Genomic DNA, 16155 nt, shown 5'->3' with positions numbered 1-16155 from the left:
ATTGTATAAAAAGAATTTGATAATTATAGCATGTACAGATGGCATCTTGAGTATGCAGAATTACTACTTTGAAGTTTTAGTAAAATGTTACAGACTCTTTTTAAGCACTTTGTAAAATGTCCTAAGGTTGGTTTGTAAACTGCCTACAAAATATTTGTGAAATAACTGGAGCATATGGTAACATAATATAATGTATTTCTTTCCTGTTTATCGATTGCCTACTAAATTTAAAGCAATTTCCCAATCTGTTATTTAAATTGCCTATAATTCAGTGTGTATAATGCAAGAGTTTCTTCCTTGGTTACTTATATAAAACAATCCTAGGTATTAGGCTGATCATTACACTGTTATTTCAGATGTGTTTTTATAGATTCTTTCATTCAACAAATACCGTGTGCCAGGAATTAAAAATTGGTATTGCTGTTTTCTTGTTTTTCTGGCTAGTGGAAAATGAAAACCACTGTGACTTTGTAAAGCTCCGGGAAATGCTCATTTGTACAAACATGGAAGATCTGCGAGAACAGACCCACACTAGGCATTATGAACTTTACAGGCGTTGCAAACTGGAGGAGATGGGCTTTACAGATGTGAGCCCAGAGAGTAAGCCACTCAGGTAATGGGGGATTTCTGTGAGAAGCCAACCAAAGAGGAAGTTAGGATTGTACTTTGTTATATATCCAGGATGTTGGAGAATGTGGTTTTCAGAAATCTGGCAAACCATGAAGTAGAATCATTTGCTTATGATTACTTATTGTGCTTCTCAGATCATTTGAGGCCTTCTTGCTTTTGAAGCTCTCTAATACCTCATCTGACTCGAAGAGTTTAAGAAAGAACATAATGGCAGAAGCCCATTATCTCAGTACACACTGAAATGAATAACTAAAGGAAAGAACTCTCATTTGGTTTTATGTTTGTATTTTTCTGAAAAAGATAAAAGTATATTTATCTGTTCTTCTAAAAGAAAGTTGGAATGTGAATCATATTAAACCAAAAACAGGGCGCCTGGGTGGCTCAGTTGGTTAAGCGACTGCCTTTGGCTCAGGTCATGATCCCAGAGTCCCGGGATCGAGTCCTGCATCGGGCTCCCTGCTCAGCGAGGAGCCTGCTTCTCCCTTTGACCCTCCCCCTTCTCATGTACTCTCTCTCTCTCTCTCATTCTCGCTCTCTCAAATAAATAAATAAATCTTTAAAAAAACAAAAACAAAACAGCCTTGGTTTTTATCTTGATGAAAATTTGAAATGAGTTAAACTTAGGAAAATGTCTTATAAAGGAAGAATGAAAGTGCTTGTAGGGAGTCAGAGATTAGACTGTTTCTTAAAATATTACAGGATACTTATAAATATTTTAGAGCCTGATGACCTTCTTGTTCAGTAATTACAGCATTCAGTGTTATAAACTTGCTGGGTAATTTTATGTACTGCCACATTCCTGACTTTTTTTATTATTAAGATATGTAAACATGAAACTCTAATCCTTAACCTAGTACATCAAATTTGATTTGATGTAACATTCCAGAATAGTTTTTGCGTGGAGGAAAGCATGAGATCTTCAGGCAAAACACTTTTTAAAACTCTGTTGTGGAACTAAGGATTTCTTTTCTATTTCATTATTTGTGTTTCTGTCATGTCCCTGACTGTTAGTATTTGTAGTAGAGTAAACACAAAAAGAAGGAGAGAGAGAACATTAAATCAGTGCTGCCATTGCATATGACCTTTGGGAAGATTTAATAGTAGATGAGGTAAAATTTTTTAATTTTTTAATCTATGGATTTAATTAGTGTTTTAGCTCTTGTAGTATGATAAATTAAGAATTATATGTACTTAACCCCTCCTCACCAATTTCAGGCATGCTATGCTTTTGATTACAGGCCAATCTGATAAAATTATTTTCTCTATTGAAGAATTGGCTTCGCTAGTGTTTCCCAGAAGAGGCTCACTTCTCGTTCTTTCAAGTCTGAGGGTCAATTCAGAGGTCTCAATGTACATTACTAAGACACGAGTCCTGAGTGAGAGCAAGTGGGACAGTCTTGAAGTACTCATGAGAAGAGGGATTCAGGTTGCCTGGTGGGTCAGTCATCAGGCATCTGTGGAAGATTAAGAAATGTGGGTTCAGAATTTACAGGGATGGAGCCTAAGAATCTGCATTTAAGTTAAAATTTCAGTCATTCAGCAGATATTTGCTGTTTGTCTCCCATTGGTTCCACACACTGCTAGTCATAAATGAATCTGACACTTAAGGCTATGATGATAATTTGAAAGTCAGCAGTGAATAATAAAAATAATAAACATTTTATTTTATTATTTTTTAAAGATTTTATTTACTTATTTGACAGAGATAGAGCCAGAGAGCACAAGCAGGGGGAATGGCAAAGGGAGAGGGAGAAGCAGGCTCCCCACTGAGCAGGGAGCCTGATGTGGATCTCCATCCCAGGCCCCTGGGATCATGACTTGAGCCACGCAGGTGCCCCCAAATCATAAACATTTTTAAAAGTGTCTCCTATTTGCAAGGCTCTGGGCTAAGTGCTGGGGATATAATATTGAATAAGATCCTATAGACCTGGCTGTCATGGAGATTACATTCTTATAGGGGAGGCCAAAATCAAATTGCACAATTAATCACAGTTGTGAAATGTGCACTAAAGGAGAGATGGTATATAATGGGGGAGGGTTTCCTGACTGAATCTGGAAAATTAGAGATTTTCTTGAGGCAGTTACTGTTTTGAGCTAATAATTTGGGGAAGTCAGAGCAAGACATGAAAAGACTACAAGCAGAGAGAGAATGACATCTTCAGAGCTCTGTAAGAAAGTGCAGCTGGAGAGTAGACAAGTTGGGGGCATAAGATTGAGAGAACAGGTAGGCAGGAGTCAAAACTGTGGAGGACCTGGTTGGGATTTGGGCTTTGTTTCAAGGGAACGGCAAAACCATTCAAGGAGTTATCATACCATATTTGCATTTGGAAAAGTCACTTTTAGCTGTAATGCAAAGAAAGTATTAAAATGGTGTGCAAAGATGCTTAGGAGAGACCAGTAGGAGAGTATTGCTTGGACGAAAGTGAAAATAGAACTGGGTGTGTTTGGGACATATCTAGAAGATGAAATTGAAAGAACTTAGTGACTGGATATACTGAGGTAAGGAAGCAGGAAATGCCAGAAGATGCTGCTAAAAAGAAAGACTTTTAGTTTCCTGGTATTATGGTTTCATTGGCTAGGTAGATGGTTGTACCTTTCCTCAAAATAGGTATCTCTGGAAGGTCTGGCTTTTTTGTGGAGCAGCAGTGATGGGCATGATGGAGCATAAGCTTGGTTTGGGACCTTCTGACTTGAGCTTCCTCTGAAACATACAAGTGACAATGTTGAATAGGCACTTTGGGTATTTTTCTGGAGCTCAGAGGAGAGGGCTGGGCCAAAGGAATGAACTTAAGAGTCATCAGCATTTAGATGGCTAACTGAATGTTTGAATATGGATGAGATTGCCTGGAGAGAGAAGTACATTTGAAAAGAAAGGTGCCTTGGAAACAGACTTGAGTCACTCTAATATTTGTCAGCTGGAGAAGCAGGTAGAAGAGACTGAGAAGCCTTGGGTAGAGGAAGGAGGAAAACCAGCAGTGTCATGTCTTGGAAGCCAAGTGAAGAGTTTCAGGACAGGAGAGGTCAGCTGTGTTGAAGCTGAGGATCAGGTTCTTGCTGTACAAGTACAGCAGTGTAATACATTGCAGTTGCTTCCTTTACAGCTCTTTGAAAATAAGACAAAAAGGGCAGTAGTTCTGTGGAAGACTACGTCAGCTAAGAATTACAGATTCAAAGAGAAGACTTAGAACAGGTAGAAACCAGTTTCATTCTATACTGGGAGTGGAGTGAATGAACTGAAACCATTTCCAGCCTTTTTATTCTCTGCTTGACAATTTATAGTCTAGTCCAGTAGGCCTACCTTATGACATGTACCCTTGTCTTGGCCGGAGTGGGCATGAATCTAATTAATTGTCCCACCAGACTGTATCCCCAGGGGGAAGAGGTAGCTCTCCAAAAGGTAATCAGTTTAACAATACCAAAGGGAGGTATAGGTAGATGGTGGGCATTCAGAATCAAAGATTGCTAAGAACATCCATTTTTTTGAGCATTTCTTCAGTTCGGGAAGCATCTGCTCACTGTTCAAATGAAGAATGGAAAATTGGAAAAAGGAGGTTCTTCAGTTTACACCAGGTAACAGATTGGGTAGGGAACAAGCAAGAAAGGATGGGGAACTAGATCTCAGTGTAAGGGAGGCCTCTGCCTGCCTGAGTCTTCTGCCCTTCCTAGGCTGCTCTCCTTAAGAGAGGAGACATTTTTTACTGGATTTCTTGAATCAGGCATGGCAGAATGTTTCTTCTCCTGGTGTTTTCTTATTTGTGAATAAATTATTTGGTAAAGCTTCTATAGTTCATTATAGCTTGATGTCTTAGGAAGGTTTTACAGTTTCAAGAAATTACATTCTATTTTCTGGGCAATATTTCCCATTTAATTTGGGATGTACCTAGCAGTAGTCACTATGGTTTGGTTAGCATGTAAAATCCATCCCTCAATATTATATCTATCAATTAGAAAAACAGTTATATGAACATGTTAGGATGACTTTTATTTCTCTTTACTACCCAGTCCTCTACATTGCCAGACCTTCAGCTTGTTTTCCATTTACATTTTATTGTGAACAGTTATGCTGAGTCATAGTTAGTGTCTTAATCTCTCAACACTATTCATGTGCTTATCATGAGGTCCCAGTAAATGGCGTTATACTCTCCTCTAGCCTTAATTAACTGATCTTTAATTATTTAAGCTAGATCAGAAATACTGATAAACCTTCTTAAATCCCTAAGTTATTTTAGATTAACATAACCATTCTCATTCCAACAGTTAATCATCTTTAACGTTTGAAAAGTATAAAATCACTGCCATTTGAAGTGTCCAGGGACCTCTAGTTTTGAAAGGAAGATTTTTGTAGTATTTTAGAGTTGCTTAAGTGTTTGACATAATTTTTTTGTGTTGTAAAATTTTGTCTTTGGAACTCTCAAGAAATAAATAACTTTCTGCATTTAGTCTACAGCAGAAATGGAAAAAGTTCAACAGGCTTTTAAGAACTGTATATGAAACATAAGTTCTAAGTGAAGGGACTGCAGTGATTTTCTTGATGAATATGAGCATTTGAAAATTTTTTTTCTTCCTCTTTGGTTTTAAACTTTGCTTTAAATCAGTGATATTTGCAAGTATAGTAATATGTATCATTGAATATTTGTGACAACAAGCTACTTTTATACTAGAAAAAGCAAGAATTTTATACTAACATAGCAAGAAAACTTTTTCATTTTCGTTTAATGAATAAATCCATGATAGTAAACAGTAGTTGCATTAGTTTTACAACACTATGTAAATTGTTCCCTTACAGATCTTCTAGGAGTTTCTTTACCACCTTTTGAAAGATAGTGTGGGTTTTTTAACTTACAATTGGTTTTACTTAAAATGGACTTCTGGTTGTCAAAGTTGAAAAACCATGTGACATGATGGAAAATATGCAGGAGCAGTACATGACTTTTTAATCTTTTGATAAAACAAAAACCTAAGCTGGTTCAAATTCCAGCTTTTTACTTACGACTATGTTGCTTTGATTACTTTACCTCTCTGAGCTTTAGTTTTCTTATCTGTAAAACAGAGTATTAGTGCTTGTTCTTCATGGATGCTATGGGAATTAGGTAGAGAAAGGATTCCAGAAAAGTACCTTGTTGGTAGCAGCTATTCAACAAATGTTAGGTCTTTTCTCTTTGCCAGGTAGATTTATTTTCCTCTTAAGCAACTCAGATGCTTATATGAACAGATAATGGGAACTTTTTTAAGCTTACATTTGGTATGAATTCAGAACATCATTTAAATCAAGTTTGTCATTAAAGACTGTCAATCCAATGTAGGATCAGCAAAATGTAGTGAGGTTTCTGAAAATGATGAAAGTAGCCTGATAGATACAGAGGTTTCTTTAAAATAAGACCAAAACAAACACAGAAAAGCAAAAAGCCTGGTAAAAATTAAAATGTTTCCTTGAGATTTTGGGCATTTATGTGGTTATCTAGGGCAGTTTGTATATTTTGCTCTTACAATGTTTAGGATCTGTTCCTCAGAACACCTGCTATGCGTACCCCGTACCATCAGCTGTAATAGCCGTTGTGCCACATTTCTTACTCTAATTCTCCTTGAACTTCTAGAATTCTATATTTATAAGATTTATTTCTCCAGTTATAGGACCAGTGAATAGGTTGGTATGGCTGGAACCTTAAGAGGATTAGTTTGTTTGGTAAGAGATGAATCTGGAAGGGTAGAATTAGGCCAGATTGTGAAGTTTCTTAAGTGCTATTTAAAGGAGATAGGACCTTATTTAAGACTGTAAAATTCCTTAATTCATCATATTTATATCTACTTAGATATAAAATACTTTTGTAAGCAGTAGAAATTTCTCACTGTAACACAACCGGAAGGTACATTTGTGTTCCCTGTTAAATCTTGTGATAGTCTCATAGTGAGCTGAAATGGAAGGGCTTGGTGTTTCTGACGTATAAGAAGGTCTGTTATACCTCTGAAATGCTATAAGTAAAACAAAACAAAACAAACAAACAAAAATATATATATATAAAGGGCACCTGGGCATAGTGTTCCACGACAATCCTTGCTCTGCTTGGAGTAGTTCCTGGCAATTTCTGTCATTAAATGAACAGTTATGAAGAGCCTGAAATGTCTAGAGAGTTTTGCTGGATAGTCAGGTTACAAAGATAATGATCTATTAGACAAGTAGGATATAAATGCCAAAGAAGAGGTACAAAGTGCCATGAGAGTGCTTAGAAGGCATAGTTAGTTCCAAATGGGGAGACCAGAGAAGGCTTTTTTTTTTTTTTAAGATTTTATTTATTTATTTGACAGAGAGAGAGAGCAAGCCCAAGCAGGGGGAACTGCAGAGGGAGAGAGAGAAGGAGACCACTCTCCACTGAGCAGGGAACCAGATGCAGGGGTCAATCCCAGGACCCTGGGATCATGACCTGAGCCAAAGGTACTTAACCGACTGAGCCACCCAGACCCCAGACACTCCCAGAGAAGGCTTTATAGAGGAAATTGCATTTGAATTTGGCCTTTCAAATTCAAGGAGTAGAGGATTAGCTGGGTAGAATGGGGGTTGGCAGGTGGGCAGTAATGTTGGAAGCATAGAAGTTACGAGCTAAAGCATGAAATGTGTGGTTTTAGGAACAATGAATTGGTTGGTATGGCTGAAACCTTAGGAGGATTGGATTTGTTTGGTAAGAGATGAATCTGGAAAGGTAGAATTAGACCAGATTGTAAAGTTTCTTAAGTGCTATTTAAAGGAATTGGGACCTTATTCTGTAGATAACTGATGCAGTGGGAAAAAAAGATAATGAGATCTGTGGGGTTTTTTGGAAAATCTTAGGAGTGGCAAGATTAAGAAAGTAGAAGAAAGGAGAACTAAAAGCCCAGAGATCAGTTAGGATATTAATTTGTAATAGTGAAGGCAGAAAATCACTAAGATTGAGTTGGGCTGTTCCAGAGTATCTGTAGAAATCAAAGACTGGATTAAAATGATGTCAAGGTCACAGACTGAACTCCCAGACCTTGGTGATCAGATACAGAGATAAGGTTAAGGGAAGAGTCATGGATGACTTAAAGACTTCAAGGTTTCCAGACACAGTGATGCTAATTAACGAAGACTGAAAGAGGAATTCATCTGGGGTAAAACGAGAATACTTCTTGGGAAGGACTTGACAAGTCAGAGATTTCAGAAATCTAGTACTCTCTATTAGCTGTAGCACTGGTGGCTTTTTAAGTCTCATGCTGTAGGAAATGTCATGTTTCGGACTGCTCTGTATAAGAGGCATTGGTACATGTTATAGTTACAAGGCTTAACCCAAGAAGTTTGAGTGTTTGCAAGTTGCCTACATAATTTTTTAACATGAGAGTACCACAAATAACTTTTTAGTCTTCAAGAGACCTATGAAGCCAAAAGACATGAATTTTATGGTGAACGTCAGAGGAAGGAAGAAGAAATGAAGCAGATGTTTGTGCAGCGAGTAAAGGAGAAAGAAGCCATATTGAAAGAAGCTGAAAGAGAGGCAAGTATGCTGGTTTGACATGATTTGCATTTGTTTTTTAGGTGTCCTGTTGGGGAGATTTATCTCAAGAATTTAGCTGAGATGCTTTTGGAGACTACTTGTTCAATAAGTAGCTATTTTAACACATAGTCTTTGCGTATGGACTTTAAAAAGTCTGAATTCAAATAAAAATTTTGGCCTTTTTGCATAAATAGTCTTCCATCAGAAGTGGTTCACCAAGGACTTCTACTGGACTAGGTTACTAAGAAGTGTTTTAAATGTCTTAAGTTTGAACCAGAAATGTTTTAGCTGTGGCTTGATAAAGCCTTTCTTGAGAGTTCTTGAGAGTTGTTGGGATTGATGCTTGCTATGAAATGGGTAACTATGAAAGCAGTTAAGTAGCTCTTTCAGTTTGAAGTCAGGCTTTCCACGAGTCAGGTGGTCAAATGACCTTTGGATAGCCTTGGTGCACATGTGCTCATGCATACACATAAACATCACAGTTAATTTCCATAGTACTGTTTGCTTCTAGTTCTTCAGGCAATAATTTTACTTTTATTTGAGTTAAGCTATTTTCTATAGACCTAACCACAATGGCTACTTTTAAGTGAAATGGCCATATTCAAGATGATGGTCAAAAAGGATTAGCTCAAAAGGGAATTTGCCATCTGTATTTTATAAATGGATGTGTATGCATCTGAGAGGAGGATGTATGTTTTTCCTGGTCATCTGAAAGCTGATTATAGACATTATGATTATGACACTTTATCCCGAGGCCCTTCAGTATGCATCTCTGAAGCTTAGGCACATTTTCCTCCATAACCATTGTACCAGTATTATACCTAAGGAAAAAAAAATTTTTTTTTACAACTAAGAAAATTAATAGGAATGCCATAATCTCACCTGTTCTCCAGTCGACATTCACACTTCCCCAGTTGCCCCAAGATGACCTTTTATTGTGTGGCTTTTTTTGTTTTGTTTTGTTTTGTTTTGTTTTGTTTGGTGATTTTTTTTTACTTTTTTTGAACTGGAATTCAGTTGGAGGTCTCGTGTCACATTTGGGTATTCTCTTTGTTTAGTCTCTTGTATTGGAGAATAGTCCCCTAGTTTTGAGTTATTTTTAAATATAAATATTGAGGAAAGAGTTGTGATGAGTAGGAAATAAGGATGCTGATTTTTTTTTCATTAGTAGATTCATCTTTAAGATGGTAGTAGAGTAAAACTCCTTATTTAAGAGTTTATCTCTCATGTATCATGAGTCTTAGTTTCTCCAGTGAGGAGAAAAGATGTAGAAGTGGTTTCTAGTTGAGTTTTTAATTTTTAAAATCCCACATAAGAATATTTTGCTTAAACATGTATTATTTAAAAGGAAATTAAAAATTCAGGGTAACTACATGGTTAAAAGAAAAAAAAGAAAGACTATTTGTCAGCAGATCTTTTGTAGACTTTTATTTTTATGGTTCAAGTGCTTTTTTGTGAAGCACAAAAAATGAGGTTAATGTAAACCTAAGGCATCAACAACCAAAATTCTCACAAGAGTTCTAAATTTTTTATTATATAGCATTAGAGGCAGTAGATTCCAGGCCCCTTTATTAATATTACAAGGTACTTCGTGACCATATTTTATATTGTAAAGTCAGTATCATTAAATACTTTAGAGTCAAGGTCAGAAAAACAGACCTCTGTGCTGTTGATAACTTCTCACCAGTGCCCTTAAGACAGTATCATCAGTATGGGACACTGCTATATCTTTTGTAAACACTACTTCTGAATATTTGAAAATATGTTTGAATTAAATCCCTATTGTAGTGAATAGTGGAACCATGAGTGAATCTTGTATATGGTGTAGACTGTTGCTATCAAAAGTTGTGAACTCCACGTGATGTGATGTCACACCTACCCTGCCTCCCCTTTTATTTTTTTAAAGATTTTATTTTTAAAGATTTTATTTATTCATTTGAGAGAGAAGACAGAACACAAGGTGGGGGGGAGAGGCAGAGGGAGAGAGAGAATCAGACTCCCCCCTGAGCTGGGAGCCTAACGTGGGGCTCAATCCCAGGACCTGGAGATCATGATCTGAACCGAAGGCAGACACTTAACCATCTGAGCCACCCAGGCACCCCGCCCCCCCCACCTCCCCTTTTAAAACATTTTTCTCTTTAGAGTATTTCTGCAATTTTTAGTCAACCTCATGAATGATATATGAAGTACCCTATAACCTTTCAAGATATTTAACTATGCATATAGAGTATGCAGCCTCCACTTAAGTAATCAGAGATGTCTTTATTAATATAATATAAATCCACTTCTGTATCCTGCCTTTCCAGGCTTTACTCAGCTCCTCTCCCACATTTATAGGAAATGCACACATACTCAGAGAGTTGTGACTCTCTTGTTTATACCACTGATTTGAATGACAACTAGATTACCCCACCCTTTAAACACACACACACACAAACACAGCTTTTTGCACAAGCAGGAACTATTTAAATAAACAAATAGTAAGGAACTGATGCTTCTCTGAAATGCCATCCTCAGGCATAAAAGAATCTTAGCGTAGAAGGATCTTACTTAGTCTGTTTCAGTTCTTTTCTCTCTCCATTTAAATACATCTCCAGTCAGGCTTTACTGGTGTACAACACAACCTCTTCCATATTTGGAACAGTTAATTTTTATTAGGATGGAGTTTAGCTCTTCAGTTTCCACCCTCAGCCTCTGATTTCTTTTTTTAAAAGATTTTATTTTTTCATTTGAGAGAGAAAGAGAGCACAAGCAGGGGGAGAGGGAGAGGGAGAAGCAGACTCTACTGAGCAGGGAGCCCGATGTGGGGCTCGATCCCAGGACCCTGGGATGGAGCCCGATGTGGGGCTCGATCCTAGGACCCTGGGATCATGACGTGAGCCGAAGGCAGATGCTTAACCATCTGAGCAAACCAGGTGCCCCTCAACCTCTGATTTTTAGTAAAACATTTTTTCTGTTATTATATGCCATCTTTTCTAGAAAGCAAGTCCTACTTTGTTTTTTAGAGAGATTTTATTTATTTGAGAGAGAGAGAGGGAGCGCCTTCGTGCACATGTGCAAGGTGGGGAGGGGCAGAAGGAGAAGCAGACTCCCCGCTGAGCAGGGAGCCTGATATGGGGCTGGATTCCAGGACCCCGGGATCATGACCTGAGCTGAAGTCAGATGCTTAACTGCCTGAGCCACCAGGCGCCCCAAGTCCTACTTTTTTATATGAATGCTGCCCAGAACTGAAAATACTAAAGTTAATCTAACAAGATTAGAGAATTTTAAAAGTTGCCTTTTTTGCTCTAGATTCTAGATGCTGTACTTGTGTTCTTAGCAGGCAAGGCACACAGCTGATTCATGTGGGAATCTGCTCACGTCCCTAGATTTTTTTTCCAGATAAACACCAAACTAGGGAAATTTCACCGTGTAATGTTATAATCTTTTACAAACTCATTTTAATGACTGCATTGAGTATACTTTGCATAAATTTATTTTTTGACTTTATTAGACACAGGCTGTTTTTTCCCATTATGGTATAAATTCTACTACAGTGAGTATTTTTATGAATAAAACTTACTCAGTTTAGGATTTCTTGATTTACTTTAGATTTCAAGAAGGTGAATGACTGGAGAAAAATGTAATAGATTTTTAAGGTTCTTGATTTAAATTGATAATTGGCACTTTCCAGGTAGGTTTACCAATGTAACTTTTTACTGTTTCACTACACTTGGTAACTTTATTTGGAAAATAAGGTGTTTTTTTGATAACTTGATTTTGTGCTTTGTGTCCCTCACTTTTATTGAACATGGATTTTAGAAAGTTTATTTGAAGAGGCTTTGTGGGGAAAATACAGAGCAAGAAAATAAAAACTCTAAGAAAAGGTCAAATGTTTTAAAAACAGGTTTTTACATGAGGCTGTGGCTTTTTATTTATTTTTTTTGTTCATGCATTTTTCTGCATGGGAACTCATTTAAAATTAAAGTTACTTGGGCGCCTGGGTGGCTTAGTTGTTAGGCGTCTACCTTCAGTCAGGTCATGATCCCAGGGTCCTGGGATCGAGTCCCACATCGGGCTCCCTGCTCAGTAGAGTCTGCTTCTCCCTCTCCCTCTCCCCCTGCTTGTGCTCTCTCTCTTTCCAATAAATAAAATATTTTTTTTAAAGATTTTATTTATTTATTTGACAGAGAGAGACACAGTGAGAGAAGGAGCCCAAGCAGGGGGAGTGGGAGAAGGAGAAGCAGGCTTCCCGCGGAGCAGGGAGCCTATGCGGGGCTCGATCCCAGGACCCTGGGATCATGACCTGAGCCGAAGGCAGACGCTTAATGACTGAGCCACCCACGCACCCCTCTAACAAATAAAATCTTTCAAAAAAATAAAGTTACCAAGGCAGTTTCATATGTACATTTTTACTTCAAGCATGAACTTTTGAGACATCAGGAAAATCTGTAGATTACTGTGTAGGTTAGTGTTAGCAATTGTTGCTAAGCTGGAGAACATTCCTGTGTGTGTGCTGCCACACTGTGTCATTAATGGGAATTGTACCTTTATTTCACAGCTGCAGGCCAAATTTGAACACCTTAAAAGAGTTCACCAAGAAGAGAGAATGAAGCTTGAAGAGAAGAGAAGACTCTTGGAAGAAGAAATAATTGCTTTCTCAAAAAAGAAAGCTACCTCAGAGATATACCAGAACCAATCCTTCATGGCGTCGGGCGGCAACCTGAAGAAGGACAAGGACCGTAAGAAGTAAGCTATTCCCAAAACCCCCACTGTGGTGGTCCCCTTCCCCATTACTTTCTGTTTCATTGCCCTCTTTGATCTTATGCTTATCACAGTCTGTTTCCTTATTTAGTATCAGGCTCTGGCAACTAAAATGTCAGCTTCTTGAGGGCAGAGACCTGTCCCTCTTGTTCACTGCCATTTCCCCAGCATCTAGAACAGCATCTGGCACATATTAGGTGCTTAGTAAATATTTGCCAAAATGAGCAAATGAATGAATGAACAAAATATATCATAATGTAAAAAGGCTCAGCTACCTGAGGGGAAAAATGGCTGCTCTTATTTCATTGTCCAGCCTGTGTTTCTAGTACACATCTAATAACTGCTGACCTACTGTTAGTTATGTTAAATTTCATGTCTAAATGGAAGCTGTATACTTTGTTGGGGAATCATAGAAGTAAAATAATGTTTGATAAGAAAAATTTAGTTCATTTTTTTAACAAATTCTACTGATGATGATTTTGTGAGAATTTTTATTTTAATAAGGGAACCAGGCTATCGATTCGAACTCCTGTGCTTTGATGTCAGAGCTTGTGAAACCAATGGTGGACGTAAAGATGCAGAGGAAGGTAGAGAGGGCCCCTGTACGATGGGGCGGCCATGAGTAGCATTTGGATGATAATCTCAAGGCTTATAGGTTTGGGGTATGTGTTAAAATCAAAGTTACCAAAGTTTTAGAAAATAAGTTTTTTTTTCCTTTTCTATACTTTATATCCTTTATTTCTCCCACTTAAAATGTCCTTGTCATTTTGCCTATTTGACTGTTCTTGAAATTCATCCCTGACTTGTTCTGTTGAGTGCTTCTTGGTGACTCTTTGCCTTAGTTTACTCCAGCTACCTCTGCTTTGGCAGCATCCAGCTCTCCTTTTGTTCCTCACAGAGCAACATTTTTGGTTTAACTTTATCATCACATCTTATTTCAAACCCAGCATTTTCAGAATACTATAATTTAACTTAAAAATAATTAGGAAAACATAATGTTGGCCCATGGCAGCTTTCCATTTTTGAACTATGGAGAAGTAAATCCACAGAGTTTTCGTGGGTTTAACTGACCTGTGGATTTTATGGTTTGTGGGGAAAAGAGAAGGAATGAATTCTCACATCTGATCTTTCAATATAAGTTCTACATGGGCATGGATCTTGTTTTGTTCATTGATGCATCCATCCCCAGAGCCTAGAACAGTGCCTGCTATATAGTGGACATGCAATTATTTGTCAAAAGAATGAATATGACTTAATAGTTATGTTTTATTCAATCATTGAATTTCAAATGATAAACTATAGTTTATTACTGCTTTAAGATATGCTTTGAATTATAAAGCTGAGGGACCTTTTACCTGTTCTTATCCTCTCACCTCAATCCAGTGTTACTAAAATTGGATTCCCCAAGTTTCTTCCATATATGAAAGACAGTTTGCATTTGCTTTGTAAGAATTGTTGCCCTGCTCCACTTAAAGACCACTGTTAGCATGTGCTCTTGTTTATAAAGTCAGGGCCAAGCCCATAGTTTTTTTGAGAGCTCAAAAGAATTCATATTCAAGAAAATGGAGTTGGATGTTTTTTTATTTTTTATTTTCCAAAGACATCTATAGTATATTAGATGTATATTTTCTCTTTCTGTAAAAGCTTACCTTGTAAAACTAATGATTCTAGTAATTTCTATTTCCTATATGTTTTTTTTTATTGTACCAATCAAAAGGTCTTTTCTTCTCTTTCCAGCTCCAGTTTTATGTAAAACAAAGGTTCCAGATCACAGAAAGTCATCACAAGCAAAAATTATTAAAATGTTAGAAGTATGCTTTGATTTTCTTGCTGTTTTTATTTGCTGTATCATTTATATCTGGCAAATGGCTGTAGTTACTGCCATTTATGGAAAAATATTTTTAAGTATAAGGTTAATACATAAACCACAGTGGGTGATATCACTTTTATATTCACTGTTGTTAGAAGTTTTCAAGTTGCTGGTTTTTGATGAATCTAAATCATTTCTCCTGCTGCCCAGTTATTGTCACTTACGTGCATTGTACCACAGAGCAAAGTGTCAGTGCCATTGAAAATACAGAAGTCATTCATTATATGGCTATCTGATTGCATTTATATTCCAAGATGAACTCCTTTTTTGTACATACTAAAGGCAAATTTTGGGAAGTATGTTTTAAAATGTATTATGTACCTGAAGCTCTAACCTCTTTAATAGTTTCATAGAACTTTTTAATTTTTGATACCATTATCCAATTGGTAACATGATCCTAAGCTTTTGTATCAAATTATGTAACATGGCCTTCCACAATTCAGTGTGCCTTATTGTGGTTGATGTATTGTTGTGATGAAACAAGATGTCTGTAAAAGTAAAAACACCTAGGTATAAATCCATTTTCTAGTGATGAGTACCTTTGAACCTGGGGTATTGCCACTCTATTTCATTAGAATGTTTTACATACTTGTTGTTTAAAACTCTGTTTTCCAGGGGAAAAATCATAAGGTAGAATCATCTTATTAAAAATATTTCTTAAAAAAATAACTGTGAGCAACTGCATATTAAAAATGAAAATTTAGATAATCCATATATTAAGGGATATTTGAATTCATTGCCTTTGTAGTATTCTTAGAACAATTTAATGCCTTCTAATTTTTTCTTAACAGTCATTGGTATATAAATTTTCATTTTTTGTACTTGAATTCTAAATAAAATTGACATTTACTCTTGACAAATAAAATATATATCTATATATTTACTCAAATGTGGTACTCAAAAGTAGATAACTTTTCTTTTTGCAAACTGTCATCTTAAACATTTTATCAAAATTCGTTCATTTAATCGTGTTTGAATTATTTTAAGACAGAAGTATATATTACCCATATTTTTCAGAAAAAAAATGTTTTTTACTTAGCCTGTATCAGATTCTGAGCAGTGTATTTTTTCATGAAGTTGTGTAAGTTGCAAATAAAACCTTTCATTTCATAGTACAATTTATCTGGACAAACACTTTAAATTCCAGTTTTACGTTTGAAATTCACAAATGTCTCTTAGCCTTTTAAAACTTTAGTAAAGTAAGTTGTAAGTACCACAGAAAAAGCTCTGAACTTTCTTCTCAGGATCAGTAATTCCCAAGTTCTGGAAGGTGGGAGCAGGAGAGCCTGTGAGTCCATGAGGGCAGGTAGCCTGTTGTACAGAGCCCAGCCACTGGCACAACGCTGAGCGTTAGCCAAGGAGAGTGTCATGCCAGAAGCTCAATTATGTGATGTGAGTGGTGGCTAGCTG

The 16155-nt window shown here is 36.8% G+C and overlaps 1 protein-coding gene across 2 annotated transcripts in view; it reads left to right on the top strand.

Annotated features, from left to right (window-relative positions):
* Window positions 1-15424, top strand: part of SEPTIN10 (septin 10) — a 57981-nt gene extending 42557 nt beyond the window's left edge. The window contains exons 8-11 of one of the 2 annotated variants that reach the window (XM_028095787.2): window positions 445-613; window positions 8000-8132; window positions 12673-12860; window positions 14613-15424. In XM_028095787.2, coding sequence (XP_027951588.1) covers window positions 445-613; window positions 8000-8132; window positions 12673-12860; window positions 14613-14628 — 506 coding nt within the window. In that variant the 3' untranslated portion in view covers window positions 14629-15424. Of the gene's footprint in view, window positions 1-444; window positions 614-7999; window positions 8133-12672; window positions 12865-14612 lie in introns of those variants that run through there. The other variant, XM_088026229.1, reaches the window with a different exon arrangement.
* Window positions 15425-16155: the final 731 nt, after the last annotated feature.

This window comes from Eumetopias jubatus, unplaced genomic scaffold, assembly GCF_037043125.1.
Source record: "Eumetopias jubatus isolate StellerSeaLion01/CBP00866 unplaced genomic scaffold, mEumJub1_p1.0 scaffold_9, whole genome shotgun sequence".
NCBI lineage: Eukaryota > Metazoa > Chordata > Mammalia > Carnivora > Otariidae > Eumetopias > Eumetopias jubatus.
This window is presented reverse-complemented; position numbering and strand designations above follow the sequence as displayed.